Below are 23,585 nucleotides of genomic sequence, written 5' to 3' on the forward strand. Positions count from 1 at the left end.
GACAGCCTTCAGACAATGACAGGAGCCATCATGGGTAGACCCCAGGGAACCAGCAGGACATCAGAACATAAGCAAGACACGGATATGTCAGGAATGTCATGTCCAGGACTCACTGGCGGGACCGTCACCGGTGAAACAGAGCTGGAGACTCCCGGAAATCAGGACATCAAGTCGCCAGAAGGACATCAGGCGGACATCAGGTCTCAGGCAGGACATCAGGACTCGGATCTCAGAACATCCGAACACTGGCATCAGACTCTGGACATCTGGCAGTGATTTACAGGCTCTGGGCATCAGGCAGGGAAGGATAGGATCGGGACATGTGGCGGAGGACGTCAGGCACTGGACATCTGGAAGTGGTCGTCAGACACTGGACAAGAGGCCACGGACATCGGGCTCCAGACTTCTGGCAGCGACCTAAAAAGGAACTCAAGCGGTGTGATGCAAGCCCCACCAGGTTGGACTGGAACCAGCCGGGGATTGCACTGAATAACAAGCTGAGCACAGAGTAGCAGCAGAAACTCAGCAGACACACCGGACTCCTACTTCCAAGATGAACCCAGGTTAGATCACAGAAAGTCCGTTAGCAAAGAGTCAGTCACTGGGCACAGGGTTTAAGACACAGAAAGACTTCAGGAACATAACACAGCAGGAAACAGGACTAGGACTTCATAACACAGAAGGAATCAGGACTAGGACTTCATAACACAGCAGGAATCAGGACTATGACTTTGGTACCAAAACATAAACAGGATAAGTCCAGGAACTCAGACATCAGCTGTCCCAAAGCTGATAACAGACTGAACAGAAACTGATCTGGATACTTCGCCCCCAGAGCAGGTGGAAGATGGGTGTCAGCTCACCTAGAACTGCAGGCAGGCAGGACAGTTGCTGAACACCAAACGGACATAGCAAGACTCAGAACCTTGATGTGAAGCTCTGGCAATAGAACTTTTATATAGGAGCTGCCTCACAGCGATAGGCTGGGAGCAGCAATTCAAGCAGACACCCATTCCTCATAAAAGCAGGGGAGGTGTGGCCGCGCACCCCTAAGCACAGCCAGAAGCAAATCAGCATAGCAAAGGACACCTGGCAGTGGCTGCAAGCCTGAACACACGTGGTAAGTCATGCACAACTGCAGAGGACCTTGCAACCCACGGGTAGCTTCCACAGCGGCAGCCAGGGACCGCATATGCGGGTGATCATGCAGCACAGCAGAGACACTCGAGCATGTACGGCTACGCAGTGGAGCCGGAAACTGAGCAGCATCCATACAGGTAACTGACAACAGCATTCCAGCTCATTAGAGGGAAAGGAGCGAAGGGTTAAAGCAGAGATATGCAGAGTAACAAACACAGCGGTGTTACAATGGTGCAGATGTGTCCACCCGCACTTTTTCTTGAATTGCAGGAAGGAATCTGATTTTTGACAAAACAAATTTAATACAATATCACGACATGCTAGCAAGCCTCTTGTTAGACTGCAACTCTCATCACAATCACTGGCTGGCCACACCTAGCATAGACATCTCATGACATAGTAACTGGGAATCATGTTGAAAGAGCTCATAATCTCAGATTATGTTCAACCAAAAGGAAATGTAAAGAAGGTTGCATCTGTATTCTAGGGAATAAATTACTGAAATCTCATAGTTAATACTGTGTGAAAGCAAAGGGGAGCACATGATCATCCCGAGGCAACAATTTTCTTATTCTGTTTTGCTTTTTATAGGACAGGTAAAGTAATGTAATTAACAGACTCTTTGGCAGTTTAATCTTGATAACTCGATATACTGTAGTTCATTATCACTGCACGATAGTAATGAATGGGTTGCACAGTCAAGAGACTGTCACTTGTAGCACCATCAATCAAGTGTTTTAATGAGAAAAACAAAACAATGTTGAGCCTTCATTTATAGAAGAATTATTATAATATAATATTTATTTTTAGAGCATCATTGATTCCATGGTGCTGTACATGAGGGGTTACATACAAAATACAAATGTAAATTATGGTGAACAAACTAACAATGACAACATGGTACAGAAAGAAGAGAACGCTGCCCTCACAGGCTTGCAGTACACAGGATATTGGGAAAGGAAACAGCAGGTTAGGAGTTTGCGGCAGATAACGTGGTGGTGACGTGGCAGTGCAGTCATTGCAGGATGTAAGCTTTCTTGAAGAGATGGGTTTTAAAGTTCCATCTGAAAGTTCCTAGTGTGGCAGATAATCGGATGTGTTGCGGCACAGAATTCCAGAGCATGGGGGAGATACTCGATATCTGCAGATGATACAAACCTATGTAAAGCAGTTAACACAAGAGAAGATAGTATTCTGCTGCAAATGGATCTGGATAAGTTGGAAACTTGGGCCAAAAGGTGGCAGATGCGGTTTAACAATGCTAAATGTAAGGTTATACACATGGGAAGAAGGAATCAATATCACCATTACACACTGAACGGTAAACCACTGAGTAAATCTGACATGGAGAAGGACTTGGGGATCCTTGTTAATGATAAACTTACCTGGAGCAGCCAGTGCCAGGCAGCTGCTGCCAAGGCAAACAGGATCATGGGTTGCATTAAAAGAGGTCTGGATACACATGATGAGAGCATTATACTGCCTCTGTACAAATCCCTGGTTAGACCGCACATGGAGTACTTGTGTACAGTTTTGGGCACCTGCGCTCAGGAAGGATATAAAGGAACTAGAGCGAGTACAAAGGAGGGTGACAAAATTAATAAAGGGGATGGGTGAACTACAATACCGAGAGAGATAAGCAAAATTAGGATTATTTAGTCTAGAAAAAAACTGAGGGGCGATCTAATAACTATGTATAAGTATATAAGGGGACAATACAAATATCTCTCCAAGGATCTGTTTATGCCAAGGAATGTGAGGGGTCACAAGGGGACATTCTCTGCGTCTGGAGGAGAGAATATTTTTCCACCAACAAAGAAGAGGATTCTTTACTGTTAGGGCAGTGGGAATCTGGAATTCCTTGCCTGAGGAGGTGGTGATGGCGAACTCAGGGGGTTCGAGAGGCCTGAATGTCTTCCTGGAGCGTGAAAATATTGTATCTTACAGTTATTAGGTTCTTTAGAAGGACATAAATCTGGGGATTTATTCTGACGGAATATAGGCTGAACTGGATGGACAAATGTCTTTATTCGGCCTTTCTAATTATGTTACTCGGGAGATGTCTTGGAGGCGATTGGGTGAGGAATGTTCAAGTGAGGAAGAGAGAAGAAGGTCTTGGAAGGATCGGGGTTGTGTGTTGGATTATATCGTGAGATTAGTTTGGAGATATATGGAGGAAACAGATTACGGATGGCTTTGAGAATCAGTGTTAGCGGTTTGAACTTTATATGTTCGGGATTTGGGAGCAATGAAAGGACTTCCAGAGGAAAGCAGAGGAGTAGCTAGGGGAGAGATGGATTAATCGGGCAGCAGAGTTAGAGTGTGTGCACACGTTGCGGATTCTGCTGCGGACCCGCAGCGGATTTGGCCCTGCGGATCCACAGCAGTTTCTGTTGCGGTGTAGAGTACCATTTAAGTCAATGCAAATTGAAAAAAGCATTGCCCACGGTCCGGAATTTTCTACGCGGATTTGCTGCGGATTTAAATCCGCAGCATGTCAATTCTTTGTGCGGATTCCGCAGCAGTTTGGCACCTGCTCCATGACAGGTGTCAAACCGCAGGCTAATCCGCACTAAATCCGCAGATAAACCGCAGGTCTTTTGATCTGAGGATTTACACAAATCTGAGCAGAAAATTCCGCAGCAGAATCCGCAACGTGTGCACACACCCTAAAGGATAGACTGGATAAGTGCAGAGTTGTTGGCTGAGAGGCCATAGAGGAGGATATTGCAGTAGGCGAGGTGGGAGATGATGAGGGCAAGCACTAACATTTTAGCAGAATTGGGGTTGAGGAAAGGACAAATTATGGTAATATTTTTGAATTGGAGGCAGCAGGGACTTGTAAGAGTTTGGTTGTGCAGTTTGAATGACGGGGCAAAGTCGAGTGTTTGTCCGAGGCAGTGGACTTCTACAATTGCGGAGAGCATGGTGTCATTATTGTCATTAATTCTGATAGACAGATACATGATAGGCAGATAGAATAGGGGGATTAGGTGATATGGAGGAAAGATTGAGTTCAGTTTTGTCCACATAGTTTTAGGAAGTTAGAGGAGAGGAAAGAGGTTATGGCTGATAGACACTCTGGGATTCTGGACAGCAGAGAGGGGACGTCTAGGCCAGAGGGGTAGAGCTGAGTGTCGTCTGTGTATACATAGCAGTTGAAGCCATGGGACTGTTATGAGTTGTCCCTGGCAAAAGGTATAGATTGAGAAGAGTATTTAAGATACTTAAAGGGAAGATATTTAAAGTTAATCTGTTCCCAGGTTTTTGCTATGTTATCTGAGGGCAGCATGATGTAGGGACAGAGAGCCTGATTACAGTGATGTGTCACTTACTGGTCTGCATGCATCATTTTCATAATATCGCTGTTTTCTTTACTGCAGATCTAGCAGTGCTCAGACGCTGAGCCCTGTATAGCCCCACCCCCACACCACTGATTGGAAGATTTCTGTGTACACTATAAAATCAGTGGTGGGGTAGGGATCACACAGAGGAGGAGGACTACATGGCACAAGACCCCTAGTCCTGTAGTAGTAATCTCCTACTGAAAAAAAACATTGGCACTAGAGTTCTAGTCCTCTTCTTCTCAGAAGAGACAATTTGCATTTTTTATCTGCAAATTTTCCACATCTAATACAAGCGTATGGAAAAATCTGAAGACAAAAAACACCCGGCAGAGAAGTTAACATGATGTGTATTTGAAATATGCACCTCAAGTCAGTTTACGTGGAGTTTAAAAAAAAAAAAAGCACGGAGGGCAGGAGATTTCTTTAAATTCCATCCACTTTGGATCTGTAAGACCCTACGGTTTTGTTGAAATGAAAATATGCAGCTACAAAAACTCATCGTGGGCACACGGCCTAAAAGTGCAGCTTGGACGACGATCACATTACAGTGCACGGACTGGCTGGCGGCTCTCCAGCCTTAAAGCGTGACAGCTGTATAGAAATACATGATGTCATGCTCGGGTCAGGGGAGCCGTCAGCCAGTCCGAGTGTTGCAGTGTGATCGCCATCCGTGGTTATATGGTCTTTTGACTTCACACCGATGATGATTTTTTTTTTTTGTTGTGGTGTTTTTTGTTTTTTTTTAATTAAAATATACATAGGGAAATAATGCTCACTATCCTCTTCATTGTACAGGTCATGTCTTCCACAGAATATAGGGAGTTTATCTTTCCCAGGAAGGGATGTGCATAACCAGAATTTGGTTAAGGTCTCCATTTTAACGCTTGCAATGGGTCGACTTCTTCTCTGTGCATAGCCCCCAATATGATTTACACTTTATTATGAGCATAGATATGGAGTGGATTCACAGGAGGAATTTATTTATGCCACTGATTTGCCCACAGATATCTTGACTAGAGTTGAGTGAATATATTCGGTTCCCCGCTTATTCGGCAGGCTATAGCACTTACCGAATTGTCCGCATCGGGAACCCGGCTTCCAACACACAGGCTCCTCGTGCATGTGCTGGGACTGTGACACAGCCGCGACACATGCAGCTGCTGCGGTGATCAGCTGTTCAGCCGGCGCGATCCAGGAAGCCGGGTTCCCACTGTAATAAGCGGGCATCCGAAGATATTCGCTCAACTCTAATCTTGACCCACTTGATAAGTTACAAAGTAAGAACCATAACCTGTAAGAATGTCTGAAGAGATTGTTTTTCATGTTTCAGGTATTTGCAGATATTTTTGATCCTGTAATAAAGGAGCGTCACAATGGATATGATCCAAGAAGCATGAAACATCCCACAGACTTAGATGCCAGCAAGGTATTAATAGAAGAATACATTGATCGTGAATATTAGTACAGTGGATTCATTTATGATACGTTATGCAATTTTTGAACATGGTTTTTTTTATTTTTTTTTGGCAGATTAAAGCCGGCCATTTTGATGAACGTTATGTACTGTCCTCTCGGGTTCGGACAGGAAGAAGTATCAGAGGTCTCAGCCTGCCCCCAGCATGCACTCGGGCAGAGAGGAGGGAGGTGGAGCGAGTGTCAGCTGATGCCCTCAGTGGTCTTTCTGGAGACCTGACTGGACGCTACTACAGACTAAGTGACATGACAGAAAAAGAACAGCAGCAGTTAATAGATGTAAGAGGGAACATTTCTGAGCTTGGAGTATAGGGAGAGCCTCTTTTAGGGTACATTCACACCACTGATTTTTCCATATCCAAGAAAAATAGCAAATTTATTCTGATCAGACTTTGATCACAGTGACATCACAGTAGCATCAGTTTTCCTCAGACACGAAGAGAAAAAAAAATCTCCTTTTCCTCTATTCTGTAGGTCCATGAAAATTACATGGCACATGGACCTCATAGCACTTGCACAAGAAAATCGGTTGTGTGCACGAGCCCTTATAGAGCGAGCCAAGTCGCACATCCCTGTGAATACGGTGTTCAAGCTCCGATTCATCAGCACACTGCACAATGTTTAGCTATAACATGAGAGGTTGTGTGGTTCTCTCTCATCCAGCAAAGTAAAGAATGAGTGTCTAAAACTGTTTTGGGAGCAGTATTTTGCATCATTATTTGTAAGTAAAAACCGTCTGTGGGCGCCCAACCATTATAGGTACAAATCTTTCCCTTTTTTTTTTTTTTTTTTCCTCTCCTAGAATTGGCTTAGGGTATATTCACGCTGAGTTATTTTATGTGGATCTTGAAGCAGATCCCCTTCAAAGTCTACATAATAGGAACTCTTCAAATACTACACTGCGTGCAGAATTATTAGGCAAGTTGTATTTGAGAGGATTCTTTTTATTATTGAACAACAACTACAGTCATATGTAAAAGTTTGGGCACCCCTATTAATGTTAACCTTTTTTCTTAATAGCAATTTTGGTTTTTGCAACAGGTATTTCAGTTTCATATATCTAATAACTGATGGACTCAGTTATATTTCTGGATTCAAATGAGGTTTATTGTACTAACAGAAAATGTGCAATCTGCATTTAAACAAAATTTGACCGGTGCAAAAGTATGGGCACCCTTATCATTTTCTTGATTTGATCACTCCTAACTACTTTTTACTGACTTCCTGAAGCACTAAATTGGTTTTGTAACCTCATTGAGCTTTGAACTTCATAGCCAGGTGTATCAAATCATGAGAAAAGGTATTTAAAGTGGCCACTTGCAAGTAGTTCTCCTATTTGATTCTCCTATGAAGAGTGGCATCATGGGCTCCTCAAAACAACTCTCAAATGATCTGAAAACAAAGATTATTCAACATAGCTTTTCAGGGGAAGGATACAAAAAGTTGTCTCAGAGATTTAACCTGTCAGTTTCCACTGTGAGGAACATAGTAAGGAAATGGAAGAACACAGGTACAGTTCTTGTTAAGCCCAGAAGTGGCAGGCCAAGAAAAAAATCAGAAAGGCAGAGAAGAAGAATGCTGAGAACAGTCAAGGACAATTCACAGACCACCTCCAAAGACCGGCAGCCTCATCTTGCTGCAGATGGTGTCACTGTGCATCGGTCAACAATACAGCGCACTTTGCACAAGGAGAAGCTGTATGGGAGAGTGATGCGAAAGAAGCCGTTTCTGCAAGCACGCCACAAACAGAGTCGCCTGAGGTATGCAAAAGCACATTTGGACAAGCCAGTTACATTTTGGAAGAAGGTCCTGTGGACTGATGAAACAAAGATTGAGTTGTTTGGTCATACAAAAAGGCGTTATGCATGCGCTGTATTGTTGACCGATGCACAGTGACACCATCTGCAGCAAGATGAGGCTGCCGGTCTGTGGAGGTGGTCTGTGGATTGTCCTTGACTGTTCTCAGCATTCTTCTTCTCTGCCTTTCTGATATTTTTCTTGGCCTGCCACTTCTGGGCTTAACAAGAACTGTACCTGTGTTCTTCCATTTCCTTACTATGTTCCTCACAGTGGAAACTGACAGGTTAAATCTCTGAGACAACTTTTTGTATCCTTCCCCTGAAAAGCTATGTTGAATAATCTTTGTTTTCAGATCATTTGAGAGTTGTTTTGAGGAGCCCATGATGCCACTCTTCATAGGAGAATCAAATAGGAGAACTACTTGCAAGTGGCCACTTTAAATACCTTTTCTCATGATTTGAAACACCTGGCTATGAAGTTCAAAGCTCAATGAGGTTACAAAACCAATTTAGTGCTTCAGGAAGTCAGTAAAAAGTAGTTAGGAGTGTTCAAATCAAGAAAATGATAAGGGTGCCCATACTTTTACACCGGTCAAATTTTGTTTAAATGCAGATTGCACATTTTCTGTTAGTACAATAAACCTCATTTGAATCCAGAAATATAACTGAGTCCATCAGTTATTAGATATATGAAACTGAAATAGCTGTTGCAAAAACCAAAATTGTTATAAAGAAAAAAGGTTAACATTAATAGGGGTGCCCAAACTTTTACATATGACTGTATGTTCTCAATCAACCCAAAAGGCTCAGAAATATCAATGCTTAATATTTTTGGAAGTTGGAGTGGGTTTTTTTAGATTTGGCTATCTTAGGAGGATATCTATTTTTTCAGGTAACTATGATTGTGCAGAATTATTAGGCAACTTAATAAAAACCAAATATATACCTATCTCACTTGTTTATTTTCACCAGGTAAGCCAATATAACACAAAATTTAGAAATAAACATTTCTGACATTCAAAAACAAAACAAAAAAAAATCAATGACCAATATAGCCACCTTTCTTTACGATGACACTCAAAAGCCTTCCATCCATAGATTCTGTCAGTTGCTTGATCTGTATACGATCAACATTGTATGCAGCAGCCACCACAGCCTCCCTGACACTGTTCCCGAGAGGTGTACTGTTTTCCCTCCCTGTAGATTTCACATTTTATGAGGGACCACAGGTTCTCTATGGGGTTCAGATCAGGTGAACAAGGGGGCCATGTCATTATTTTTTTCTTCTTTTAGACCTTAACTGGCCAGCCACGCTGTGGAGTATTTGGATGCATGTGATGGAGCATTGTCCTGCATGAAAATCATGTTTTTCTTGAACGATACCGACTTCTTCCTGTACCACTGCTTGAAGAAGGTGTCTTCCAGAAACTGGCAGTAGGTCTGGGAGTTGAGCTTCAATCCATCCTCAACCCGAAAAGGTCCCACAAGTTCATCTTTGATACCAGCCCATACCAGTACCCCACCTCCACCTTGCTGGCGTCTGAGTCGGAGTGGAGCTCTCTGCCCTTTACTAATCCAGCCTCGGGCCCATCCATCTGGCCCATCCAGAATCACTCTCATTTCATCAGTCCATAAAACCTTAGAAAAATCTGTCTTAAGATATTTCTTGGCCCAGTCTTGACGTTTTACCTTATGTTTCTTGTTCAAAGGTGGTCATTTTTCAGCCTTCCTTACCTTGGCCATGTCCCTGAGTGTGGCACACCTTGAGCTTTTTGATACTCCAGTAACCTTGCAGCTCTGAAATATGGCAACACTGGTGGCAAATGGCATCTTGGCAGCTTGATGCTTGATTTTCCTCAATTCATGGGCAGTTATTTTGCGCCTTTTTTTTATCAACACGCTTCTTGCGACCCTGTTGGCTATTTGCCATGAAACGCTTGACTGTTCGGTGATCACGCTTCAAAAGTTTGGCAATTTCAAGACTGCTGCATCCCTCTGCAAGACATCTCACAATTTTTGACTTTTCAGAGTCTGTCAAGTCTATCTCCTGACCCATTTTGCCAAAGGAAAGGAAGTTGCCTAATAATTAAGCACACCTTATGTAGGGCGTTGATGTTATTAGACCACACCCCTCCTCATTACAGAGATGCAAATCACCTGATTTACATAATTGGCATTTGGCTTTCAAGCCTATACAGCTTGCAATAGGACAACATGTGTAAAAAGGATGACGTGATCAAAATACTTATTTGCCAAATAATTCTGCACCCAGTGTATTTGGTTCTGCTAAAATAAACTTTAAATCTGCTGACACCAAGATTACCATATATTTAAATGAGAAACCACACCTATGATGGCCATATGACATTTTTTCGTGTGTTTTTAACATGTGTTTGAAAAAATGTACCTATTCTTTGTTTTTTCTGTTTATACTGTAGTTCAGGGCAAAACATGCATTTCTCTTCTAATCTTATCTCCGTTTTTGTTGCATTCTTTGTTTATGATGTTGTTGCAGTAGAAAAGCTAAAAGAATCTACACCTTTTTGCTACCCCATATTATAGTAAAAACTCATAAAAAATCATATTACAGTGTGTAACAATACCCTGTGAACACTCTACAATGTGAATATTTGAACAGATCCGCTTCAAAATCTAGGGCATATACTGTAAAGGCCAAGTTTCCACAATGAGTTTTTGCTGCCTTTTTTCCACTGTGTATTGTTGTTGCACAAAAAACGTAGAAGTTCTGGCAAAGTGTATAGAATTTATAAAAATCGCATGCCCAGTGTGCTATTTTAGCTGAATAAGCTGATCTGTGGTGCATTTTGAGATCTGCAGCATATAAGTTTATCTTTTGCTAAATATGCGTTTTATTTGCAGATTTTCCCCATAGACTTGAATGAAATTATGAAATCCACAGGTAAAAAAAGTGTTTCTAGTGAATTTCCTTAGTGCACTAAAAATGTATGTGATCACGCTTTATTTTTATTAAAATAAAGCTTTATCCAAGCTAAGTAACAAAGCAGCTTCATTCAAAACATGACCTACTAAAAAGAGACATAAAAGCAGCTGAAAAAAAAATGCATGTAAAAAGAGTGTGCTCAAAAACGCAATGAAAAATGCAAGTCACCTAATTTTTCTAATTGATGCAGAAGTGCTGCTGAAAATCTGCACCATCAGACACTAATCACATACTCATCATGGGAACTTAGTCTAAGGTCAAATTCAGTATTTTGTTGGTATTTTACTGCAGTATCTGTAAGCCAAAATCAGGAGTAGGTGATAAATACAGAAGTGGTGACGTGTTTCTATAAGGCTACGTTCCCATGATGAGCTTTTTTGAGTTTTTGATGTTGCAGAATTTCTGCACCTATCATATAAGTTAGGTTACTTGCATTTTTATTGTGTTTTTGTGTGCTGTTTTTTAACATAACTTTTTATCACATTTTTGATGCTTCTGTTTTTATGTCTTTTTGGTGTCAGGCTTTAAATAAAGCTGCTTTGTATTTAATAGTTCCAGGTATTTGGCTTAGACAAAACTTTATAGGCATACTTGGGTGCGGATTACATGTGTTTTTGATTTAAAGCATGCGTTTTTTTCCAGCGGCATTTCTAATTCAATTTCTAATGGAGGTCAGTTTACACTGAGTAAAATAAAAGCACAGTTGGGCAGGAGATTTCTATAAATCCCGTCCACTTTACTGGAACTGTAAGACGCCACATTTTTGACTCTGCAAAATTATGTAGCATTAAAAACGCACCAAATGCTCATTGTGGGAACGTAGCCTTATACTTTTCCTCTGATTGTTCCTCTCCTGGTTTTGGATTACAAATACTGATGTAAAATACTGACCAAATACTGAACGTGTGAACGTGGCCTAAAGCCTCCTTCGCTCGTCTGTGTTGCACATACGTGCGCTCTCCGTGTTTTTCATGTTTATAAAATACAGTTTCCTTTGGAGTAATCTTACACTCAACATTATCAGTGACACAATGCAGCGTTATTCTCCAGCTTTGTACAGGGTAAAAACTTCCTTTCCTCGTTCCCCAGGATCACTTCCTCTTTGACAAGCCCGTATCCCCGCTCCTTACAGCTGCAGGAATGGCGCGTGACTGGCCCGATGCCCGTGGAATCTGGTGAGATGTTGCTGTGTACACAACTATTTATCAGAACCTCGTGTTTATAACAGATCCTCTTTTGTTTTCAATGTCTCAGAGAGAATTTCCCTTCAACTGCAGAAGAAAGTTATACTGTGTCCTTATTGTGCTGGCAGGATAAGCTGCCCCTTCTGTCCACCCCCTGCCAAGCGCAGGGCTTATGCTGTGCAGAAGGACAGCAGCTCTGATTTAGAAGCCAGCTGAGTCAATCCACACGCTTGGTGTCCATTCCTTTGCCGCAGCGAAGTCCACGAGGATAAATACAGCTGCACACATCATTGCGAAAATGGTGTTTAGGCACCATATTTGTCTTTTTGTACTGGAGATGGTTAAACATTTGCAACATAAAGTCACATGTTGCAGATTCCCAATATATCTCACCAGTCAGATTATACTACCGGTATGAGTATTCTCTGCAGTGAGTTCTTACAACCTCATACACAACACCTACTGTAAAATGCAGATTTTTCCTTCCAGAAAATCAGCTGCATTTGTCCCGTATGGGAACGCACCCTTACATCTCAGTCAGGGCTGCCACTAAGAATTTTGGGGCCCCATAGTGGCAAAATTTTCAGGGCCCCCTTGAAACTCCGCTCAAACTCCACCCTAGCCCCGCCTCGAACCTTCCACAGTCCCACCACCCTCTCTTGAAAAAATGCCACTTCTGCACCATGTCCTCACCAATCACACATTAACAGTTCCCATCACCATATCACAAACATAGCCAGCAACTTTTGTTTTGGCCAAAAGATTTTTTAATCCGCCACTACGAAAAGGTAGACTCTTTTGGCCACACTCTACTCTACTGTAACTTATTAAACATTTGTTAAAATATCCAATAAAATTTTAGGTATATTTTTATTTATTTTTCAATTTTTAAAATGACCAATAATATCACATACAAGGGACAAATACCACCGACCATGACAGAATCACATATTACCACCACATGGTGACCAATATTACCACATACAAGGAACAAATAATACCATGCCATGACTAGACCACATATTACCACCACAGTGACCAAATAGTAGCACATACAAGGATCAAATACCGCCACACCATGACCAGACCACATATTACCGCCACAGTGACCGAATAATAGCACATACAAGGAACAAATACCGACACACCATGACTAGACCACGTATTACCACCACATAGTGACCGAATACTACAATACTGATCATTATATAAAAAAACACAGTACTAATGCCATTATACACAGGAGATCTGTACTTAGTATACAGTGTCCGTGTACAGGTAATAGTGCTCACCGGTGACATTATACACAGGAGCTCTGTCTATAGTGTCAGTGTACAGGTAATACAGTGATCACTAGTGACATGATACACAGGAGCTCTGTATATAGTATACAGTGTAAGTGTACAAGTAACGCACTGACTCACCAGTGACATCTCTAGTTTAAGTCCTTGATTTTCTCTTTTTTTTTTTTTTTTTTTTTAAATCCAGTTCAGACTGCCATCACTTCTTCCAGCCAGGACTCGTCTCGGCAGAAAACAACACCGATATCTTGAGCACATTCCCCAATTTTTCCCCAACCTCTATACTACGCCAGATGAAGAAAAAAGCAACCGTGTCACTTTGCACACTAACAGGACCTCTCCTCCCCCACACTGAAAGCAGTATAATCAAAATATCCTTTATTTAGCCCCAGTAACAGTAATAATATCCCACATTCTGGACCCCATGTGTCCTCCCATATTGCCCCCATAGTCATCCATAATAGTACAATGCATCCCATAGTCATATATAGTGGTATAATGCAGTCCCATAGGGGTATAATGCAGCCCCATAGGGGTATAATGCAAACCATAGTAAAATCCAGCCCCATAGGTGTATAATGTATCCCCATAAGGGTATAATGCACCCCCATAATATAATGCAGCCCCATAGGGGTATAATACAGCCCCATAATATAATGCGCCCTCATAGGGGTATAACGTAGCCCCATAGTGTGTAAGGTAGCCCCATAGTATAATGCACCCCCAAAGTGCATAATGCAGCAGCCCTATAGTATAATGCAGCCCCATAGTGCATAAGGCAGCCTCATAGTGTATAAGGCAGCAGCCTCATAAAATAATGCATCCCCATAGTGCATAAGGCAGCCCCATAGTATAATGCACCCCCATAGTTCATAAGGCAGCTCCATAGTGTATAAAGCAGCAGCCCCATAGTGTATAAGGCAGCATCCCCATAGAATAATGCACTCCAATAGTGTATAAGGCAGCAGCCCCTTAGTATAATTAACGCCCATAGTGTATAAGGCAGCATCATAACGTATAAGGCAGCAGCCCCATAGTATATTGCAGCCCCATAGTGCATAATTCTGCCCTATAGTGTATAAGACAGCCCTGCCCCATAGTGTATAAAGCAGCCCTAGGCAGCAGCTTTGCAAAAATAAAGTTTTTCTTTACCTTGCCGAGATCCAGTGATGTCCTCCGGCTCCACTGGCTGCATCTGAGGCACGGACCTTCGTTCTGGCGGATGACAGTGACATCATATGCCCACTGATGTCAGCTGCTGGCCTGTGATTGGCTGGCAGCTGTTAACTGTTGCCGTGAGTGAGGAATCTCCTGTACGGCAACATATTTTACTAATCGTGCGTCTGAGGACACGAGATCAGTTACTGAAGCAGCAGGATCCTGCCGCTGGGGTCCTGTGAGAAGAAGAGAGAGGGCACGATGCGGGCCCTCTCTGCTAATTGAGCCCCATTCACCAGTAAGGGCAGTAATGCCCTAATGGCGGCCCTGGTCTCAGTCAGTTTTTCTCATACAAGTGCTATCTGTGTTTTTTGCGGATAGCACTCGTACCTTTAACAATTTATGGGGCTGTTCACATGTCCAATTTTTTCCTTGGAGTGAATGGTCAGGGCATAATTACGGAGACATGTCGGATATTTATCTGAGTGCCAGATCAAAATCAGAAATGCAAGTCTATTGGCGCATTAAAAAATCGGACAGGACAGCATCCAGATGCCCTCCATGTGCTGTACATATCCCACTGACTGATAGATAGGAGGAGGAAATTTTTTTTTTCTCACCTGTGAAAAAACTGATAAAACTAGGACCAACCTCTGATGACACACTTATGAAAATCACGGATGAAACTCACTCCGTTTTTCTCACACGTGAAAAATGCTGACATTTGATTGAGGTCTAAGACTTAAGTTCACAAAATGAGTATCTGGTGTGTTTTTTAGTTTTTTAATCAAATAGCTAATTAAGGTAACTTGCGTTTTCAGTGCATTGTTTTAACATGCATTTTTGTCTTGCTTTTTTTTTTTTAGCTGTGGTTTTTGCCTCTTTTTGATTTGTCAGATTTGACATAATACTCCCTTGTTTTAGAAATATTCTGCTTCTTTTGCTTTCATAAAACCTTTTGATAGTCCTATTCGCATTTCATCCACTTTTACTGTGTTTCCACTGTAGAAGCACAATGAAAACACACATGCATTTTTCTTACCTATGGATTTTTCTCATCTCATTCTCATTCTCATTCTCATTCCGTGACGTTGTGGATTTCAAAACTGCAGCTAAAGTCAGTTTACACAGAATAACAAAATGCTCAATGGGCATGAGATTTCTTTACTGGAACTGTAATACGCTGCTTGTTTTGTGCACACAAAAGATATGAGATTTTCACTAGTGTTTTGTCAGCTTCAGTTTTTACCACCAAAGTTTCAGGTGTTTTTTTTTGTTTTTATTATTTTTATAAAGTTGGCGGTTTCTCATGGTTCTTCTATTAAACAGTGTGTGAAAACAAACAGTAAATGGATGTCAGTGCTGTCTGATTATTTTTTTTTTCAGACCCAGAGACTTGCATTGGTGACTTTGATGCATGACTCAAATAAAAATTGGTCATTCTCAGTGATTTTACGTACCATAGGGTACGTTCACATAGAATGAGTCGAGTTTTTTACTATGATTGCTGTGAAATCAGCTAAATTTTTGCAAAACAAAACATTGTAGGAAAAAATGCTCTCTGACTGCATTGTGTGAATGTAGAAAGGTCCTGTAGCAACGTGTGCAGGAGGCTATTAAGCCGCATGGTGTTTTGCTCCATGTGATGTCAAAAGATGGTGTTTTTATTTGCTGGAACCACTATGTTTAGGGAAGAATACTTTTACATAAGGCATCCTATGGAACATGAAATAAGAAACATTTGTCCGTACAAGAGAACCTCATAGAAGGCTTCATTGTAGGTTCCCTATTCTGGCTGAATATATCTGGAGGCTATAAGGAGCTGTGATATATCATGAGGAAGCTAGTAATATGTGTATACAATATACATATACTTATAACATGCAAGAACATTTCTATCCGTACAGGCACAATAATGAGAAGACCTTCCTTATTTGGATCAATGAAGAAGATCATACCAGGGTTATCTCTATGGAAAAAGGAGGAAACATGAAAAGGGTCTTTGAGCGTTTCTGCAGGGGACTTAAAGAGGTACGAGGAAATGGTAAATGAGCTGGAATTACTGATGCCAGTAGTTTGGCAAGTAATTGCTGCAGCCACAGATTGACTGCAGTGGTAAATAAACACCAGGAGAATAGCTGGAGCTCTGGGAGAAAGAAGAGTTGAGTAAAGACCTTTTCTTGTTTTGTAACATTTGTAGCTGGGTAACCCCAACCCCTTAATGTCTAATGACATACACAGTCAGTCATCAGACATCTCCCCTGCTTTGATGAGGGCTTCGGCGCCGCTGAGCCCGCATCAAAGCCGGGACATGTCAGCTGTTATGAACAGCTGACATGTGCCCGCAATAGGCGCGAGCGGAATCGCCGTCCGCCCGCGCCTATTAACTAGTTAAATCCCGCTGTCAAAGCTGACAGCGGGTATTTAAATAGCATTCCCGGCGCCTCATCGCCGACCCCCGTCACATGATCGGGGGTCGGCGTCATGTTGCCTGGACAACCAGAGGTCTCCAAGAGACCTCTATGGTTGTTCCAGGCATATGGCTTTCATCGCCACCCAGTGGTCGGCGCTGAAAGCACAGCAGTAAATCTGCTACATATGGGCGATCTGCTCATCGCCCATATGTAGCAGAGCCAATCGGGTTGCGCATGCTTCTAGCCTCCTATGGAGGCTATTGAAGCATGCCAAAAGTTTAAAAATGTTTAAAAATAAAAAAAACCTAAAAGTTCAAATCACCCCCCTTTCGCCCCAATCAAAATAAAACAGTAAAAAAAATCCCACATACACATATTAGGTATCGCCGCGTTCAGAATCGCCCGATCTATCAATAAAAAAAGCATTAACCCGATCACTAAACGGCGTAGCGAGAAAAAAATTCAAAACGTCAGAATTACGTGTTTTTGGTCGCCAAGACATTGCATTAAAATGCAATAACCCGCGATCAAAAGAACATATCTGCACAAAAGTGGTGTCATTAAAAATGTCAGCCTGGCACGGAAAAAATAAACCCTCACGCGACCCCAGATCATGAAAAATGGAGACGCTGCGGGTCTCGGAAAATTGCGCAATTTTTTTTTTTTTTTTTTTTTTAGCAAACTTTGGAATTTTTTTTCACCACTTAGATAAAAGAGGACATAGACATGTTTGGTGTCTATGAACTTGTAATGACCTGGAGAATCATAATGGCAGGTCAGATTTGGCATCTAGTGAACCTAGCAAAAAAGCCAAGCAAAAAACAAGTGTGGGATTGCACTTTTTTGCAATTTCACCGCACTTGGAATTTTTTTTACCATTTTCGAGTACATGACATGGTAAAACAAATGGTGTCATTTAAAAGTACAACTCGTCCTGCAAAAAATAAGCCCTCACATGGCCATATATATGGAAAAATAAAAAAGTTATGGCTCTGGAAAGAAGGGGAGGGAAAAATGAAAATGCAAAGCCAAAAATACCCCTGGTCTTTAAGGGGTTAATGAAAGTACATCTCAGAAACCAGTGATGGTAATCTCATCATTAATACATCTGTCTAAACAGAATAAAGGAAACAAATACATTGTAAGATTGGTAAAACTTGTGTTAAAAAGGTTGTCCAGCCCCTTAAGAGTTTACAGAATTCTACAAAATAACAACTGATCTAGGCTTCATGAATGTTACTACTTCCTGTGTACCTGATGATCTTTTGTTCTGCCTGCTAGTGATGATGTCCACACATGGACATCTCATCACTGAAGCCAATCACTAGTCGCAGGAGATGACACTAGATGTAGTAGGCACTAGAGTTGAGCGACTTTGGTCGGATCGGGTTTCATGAAACCAAATTTGTTTCAGAAGAAACTGGTCCGACTAGGGCAAAAAAAGTTGGAGTTTCATCCGAAACCCGACCCCAATGCAAGTCAATGGAAAATAAAAGTCGACATTGAGCGGATGGCATTCATCCACTCAATGCCGACTTTTAATCCCCATTGACTTGCTTTGGGGTCGGGTTTCGGACAAAACTCCGACTTTTTTTGCCCTAGTCGGACTAGTTTCATCTGAAACAAATTTGGTTTCATGAAACCCGATCCGACCAAAGTCGCTCAACTCTAGTAGGCACCACTGAAGCCAAGAACTAAATGTAGTAAACACAACTGAGGTCACAACTGAAGCCACTTACTAGATGTAGCAGACACCACTGAGGTCACCACTGTAGCCACTCACTAGGTGCAGTAGACACCACTGAGGTCACTGCTGAAGCCAGTCACTTAGGGTGGTAGACACCACTGAAGCCAGCCATATGTAGTAAACATCACCGAGGTCAGCAGTGATGTAGTAGACACTAGAGTTGAGCTACTTTGGTCGGATCGGGTTTCATGAAACAAAATTTGTTTCAGATGAAACTGGTCCGACTAGGGCAAAAAAAAGTCGGAGTTTCGTCCGAAACCCAAACCCAATGCAAGTCAATGGGGAATAAAAGTCTGCATTGAGTGGATGAATGTCATCCGCTCAATGCCGACTTTTATTTCCCATTGACTTGCATTGGGGTCGGGTTTCGGACGAAACTCCGACTTTTTTTTGCCCTAGTCGGACCAGTTTCATCTGAAACAAATTTTGTTTCATGAAACCCGATCCGACCAAAGTCGCTCAACTCTAGTAGACACCACTGAAGCCAAGTCACTAGATGTAGTAGACATCACTTAGATCACCACTGAAGCCAATCACTAAATGCAGTAGACACCACTGAGACCACGGCTGAAACCAATCACTAGGTGCAGTTGACAGCACTGAGGTCACCACTGAAGACAATCACTAGGTGTAGTAGATTCTACTGAGGTCAACACTGAAACCAATCACTAGATTTCAGTGGACACCACAACAGCCCAACACTGAAACCAATCACTAGGTGGAGTAGACATCACTGGGGTAACTGCTGAAGCCAATCACTAGCTGCAGTAGACACCACTGAGGTCACCGCTGTAGCCAATCACTAGTTGTAGTAAATACCACTGAGGTCAACACTGAAGCCAATCACTAGGTACAGTAGAGACCACTGAAGTAGCCACTGAAGCCAATCACTAGGTGCAGTGGACTGCACTGAGGTCACCACTGAAGCTAATCACTAGGTGCAGGAGACACTACTGAGCCCACTGCTGAAGCTAATCACTAGGTGCAGTAAACACTACAGAGGTCATCGCTGAAGCTAATCACTAGGTGCAATAGACACCACTGAGGTCTCCATGGAAGCTAATCACTAGGTGCAGTAGATACCACTGAGCCCACCGCTGAAGCCAATCACTAGGTTCAGTAGATATCACTGAAGTCACTGCTACAGCTAGTCACTAGGTGCAGTTGACACCACTGAGGTCGCCATGGAAGCTAATCACTAGGTGCAGTAGACACCACTGAGCCCACCGCTGAAGCCAATCACTAGGTTCAGAAGACATCACTGAATTCACTGCTACAGCTAATCACTAGGTGCAGTTGACAGCACTGAGGTCACCACTGAAACTAATCACTAGATGCAAGGGACAGCACTGAGGTCACTGCTGAAGCCAATAACTACGTACAGTAGACATCACTGAGGTCGCCGCTGAATCTAATCACTAGGCACAGTAGACACCAGTGAGCCCAGTGTTGAAGCCAATCACTAGGTGCAGTGGACACCACTGAGGTCACTGCTGAAGCCAATCACTAGGTAAACATCACTGAGGTCACCACTGAAGCCAATCACAAGGTGCAGTAGACACCACTGAGGTCACCACTGAAGCTAATCACTAGGTGCAGAAGACACCACTGAGGTCACCACTGAAGCTAATCACTAGGTGCAGCAAAAACACCACTGAGGTAACCGCTGAAGACAATCACTAGATTCAGTAGACACCACTGAGCCTAATGTTTAAACCGATCACTAGGTGCAGTAGACATCACTGAAGTCACCGCTGAACCCAATCACTAGGGGCAGTAGACAGCACTGAGGTAATCGCTGAAGCTAATCACTAGGTGCAGTAGACAACACTGAGATCACCACTGAAGCCAATCATTAGGTGCAGTAGACAACACTGAGGTCACCGATGAAGACAATCACTAAGTGCAGTAGACACCCCCTTAAGCCAACTACTAGGTGCAGTAGACGGCACTGAGGTCCTCACTGTTGCCAATTTTATAGCATTCTAAAGCTTTTGAAAAACAGTTTAAACGTGCTTGGTAATTGATTGAATAAGGTTCAAACTCTTTGAAATGCTATATAGTATTTTCATGAATAACCTGCTACATCCCTACTTGGTTTACTGGATACCTTTGAAGTGGCCACTACATGCAATTAACTATATGCTAAAGTAAAAAAAAACAAAAGGACATAGAAAAGCTTGTGCTTTCAGACACCATAAAGTGTGTGTGTGTGTGTAATATATATATGTGTATATATATATATATATATATATACACTCACTGGCCACTTTATTAGGTACACCATGCTAGTAAGGGGTTGGACCCCCTTTTGCCTTCAGAACTGCCTCAATTCTTCGTGGCAGAGATTCAACAAGGTGCTGGAAGCATTCCTCAGAGATTTTGGACCATATTGACATGATGGCATCACACAGTTGGCGCAGATTTGTCGGCTGCACATCCCTGATGCGAATCTCCCGTTCCACCACATCCCAAAGATGCTCTATTGGATTGAGATCTGGTGACTGAGGAGGCCATTTGAGTACAGTGAACTCATTGTCATGTTCAAGAAACCAATCTGAGATGATTCGAGCTTTATGACATGGCGCATTATCCTGCTGAAAGTAGCCATCAGATGTTGGGTACATTGTGGTCATAAAGGGATGGACATGGTCAGCAACAATACTCAGGTAGGCTGTGGCGTTGCAACGATGCTCAATTGGTACCAAGGGGCCCAAAGAGTGCCAAGAAAAAATTCCCCACACCATGACACCACCACCACCAGCCTGAACCGTTGATACAAGGCAGGATGGATCCATGCTTTCATGTTGTTTACGCCAAATTCTGACCCTACCATCCGAATGTCGCAGCAGAAATCGAGACTCATCAGACCAGGCAACGTTTTTCCAATCTTCTACTGTCCAATTTCGATGAGCTTGTGCAAATTGTAGCCTCAGTTTCCTGTTCTTAGCTGAGAGGAGTGGTACCCAGTGTGGTCTTCTGCTGCTGTAGCCCATCTGCCTCAAAGTTCGACGCACTGTGCGTTCAGAGATGCTCTTCTGCCTACCTTGGTTGTAACGGGTGGCAATTTGAGTCACTGTTGCCTTTCTATCAGCTCGAACCAGTATGCCCATTCTCCTCTGACCTCTGGCATCAACAAGGCATTTCCGGCCACAGAACTGCCGCTCACTGGATTTTTTTTCTTTTTCGGACCATTCTCTGTAAACCCTAGAGATGGTTGTGCGTGAAAATCCCAGTAGATCAGCAGTTTCTGAAATACTCAGACCAGCCCTTCTGGCACCAACAATCATGCCACGTTCAAAGGCACTCAAATCACCTTTCTTCCCCATACTGATGCTCGGTTTGAACTGCAGGAGATTGTCTTGACCATGTCTACATGCCTAAATGCACTGAGTTGCCGCCATGTGATTGGCTGATTAGAAATTAAGTCTTAACACACAGTTGGACAGGTGTACCTAATAAAGTGGCCAGTGAGTGTATATATATATACTGTATATTGTATGTAAAGAGGATTTTTACAGATAATGTCCTATACTTAGTTACGACTTTGTAAAACTCTTTTCCAGGGTGATTACATGCTCTAAGATGTTGTAAATGGTTCATTTGTAGGTTGAAAGATTAATTATGGAGAAAGGCTGGGAATTCATGTGGAATGAGAGGCTGGGCTATGTCCTCACTTGTCCTTCTAATCTAGGCACAGGTCTGCGTGCTGGAGTACACATTAAGCTACCTCTACTGAGTAAGGTAAGTTGGGCTTACACTTCTTCCATAGTAAAAGAGGATTTCTGGATGACATATTGGTGAGAGTCACGCAGGCGGACCAAGATGATTTTAGAATCAATAGGATCTTCATTCTCAGCTTCCATAATGAAGTGGTGAGGTGAGAAACTGTTTGTTCTTTTTTTTAGGATAGTCGCTTCTCTAAGATTCTAGAGAATCTTCGTCTCCAAAAAAGAGGAACAGGAGGAGTGGATACAGCAGCTGTTGGAAGCACTTTCGATATCTCAAATCTGGACCGTTTGGGAAAATCTGAGGTAAAGTTCAGCAGCTTTAGATTATGTAATTGCTGACATATTCCAGATTAAATTCCATTACCATTAAAATGACATCCTCTAAGGAAAAGGAAATTTCTGTTAATCCTAGATCCGAGTACTATGGAGTGATGGTAAAGAATGATCGTTACCCCAAAAGTCGTGAAACATAAGGCTCCCAGCAGTTTAATCGTGCACAATAAGCTTTGTTCAGAAAGCTGATTTGTGAGCCAAAAGTATCTCTCCAACCTACTTACTCTTACTAACTGGAGCCATTATCTAATCCCTATGTAATCCCTGCAGGTGGAACTAGTGCAGCTGGTCATTGATGGAGTGAACTATCTGATTGACTGTGAGAAGAGACTAGAGAAAGGACAAGACATTCGTATCCCTGCTCCCGTGGTTCAGTTCAAGCATTAATCCAAAACACTTGAACAGCAAACTGTGGTCTACAGTATCTGTATGCACCATTATTAATAATGCACTAGTATGTGGTACCTAGTGCGTTCATACATTGCTATCCTCTCACGCTGCTGCAGCAGAACATGCAGGTTACATGTGCGGCAGCCCTATCATGTTGTGAATGTTGATGCTTTTGAACAGCACATTGTCATCAGCTAAATAAAGCTCATTGCTGTCTTATTAAGCCCGGATTTCTTTATTTTTTTTAAATAAATCATTTGTGCAATGAAAAATGAATGCGTTACAGGGAATGAAAGTATTTGCATACAATACATTAGTTTCTGGTACTGTTCACATTTACGGTTAGGAGTAGAGTTGAGCGACTTTTGGTTTTTTAGGGTCGCGTTTCGTTTCGTGAAACCCGACTTTTCCAAAAGTCGGGTCGAGCAAGATCGTCCGATTATAGGGAAAAGTCGGGGTCGTCACGAAACCCAATGTAAGTCAATGGGGAATAAAAGTCGGCAGTGAGAGGAGGACAGGAAACACACCTACAGTGCCCATTTGAATGCCAAAAGCATCAATTCTTCTTACTTAAGCTTGTCAACCTTAATTAACTTCATAATACAA

The 23,585-nt window shown here is 42.4% G+C and overlaps 1 protein-coding gene across 3 annotated transcripts in view; it reads left to right on the forward strand.

Annotated features, from left to right (window-relative positions):
- Window positions 1-23,202, forward strand: part of CKMT1A (creatine kinase, mitochondrial 1A) — a 53,418-nt gene extending 30,216 nt beyond the window's left edge. For all 3 annotated transcript variants that reach the window (XM_073568600.1, XM_073568599.1, XM_073568601.1), the window contains exons 4-10: window positions 5,818-5,913; window positions 6,018-6,239; window positions 11,811-11,896; window positions 16,272-16,395; window positions 22,135-22,269; window positions 22,434-22,559; window positions 22,860-23,202. In XM_073568600.1, the coding sequence (XP_073424701.1) occupies window positions 5,818-5,913; window positions 6,018-6,239; window positions 11,811-11,896; window positions 16,272-16,395; window positions 22,135-22,269; window positions 22,434-22,559; window positions 22,860-22,976 (906 nt within the window). In that variant the 3' untranslated portion in view covers window positions 22,977-23,202. The remainder of the gene's footprint in view (window positions 1-5,817; window positions 5,914-6,017; window positions 6,240-11,810; window positions 11,897-16,271; window positions 16,396-22,134; window positions 22,270-22,433; window positions 22,560-22,859) is intronic.
- The last annotated feature ends 383 nt before the right edge of the window (window positions 23,203-23,585 follow it).

This window comes from Dendrobates tinctorius, unplaced genomic scaffold (assembly GCF_039654945.1).
Source record: "Dendrobates tinctorius isolate UK_male_01 unplaced genomic scaffold, ASM3965494v1 ptg000022l, whole genome shotgun sequence".
NCBI classification, from domain to species: Eukaryota; Metazoa; Chordata; class Amphibia; order Anura; family Dendrobatidae; genus Dendrobates; species Dendrobates tinctorius.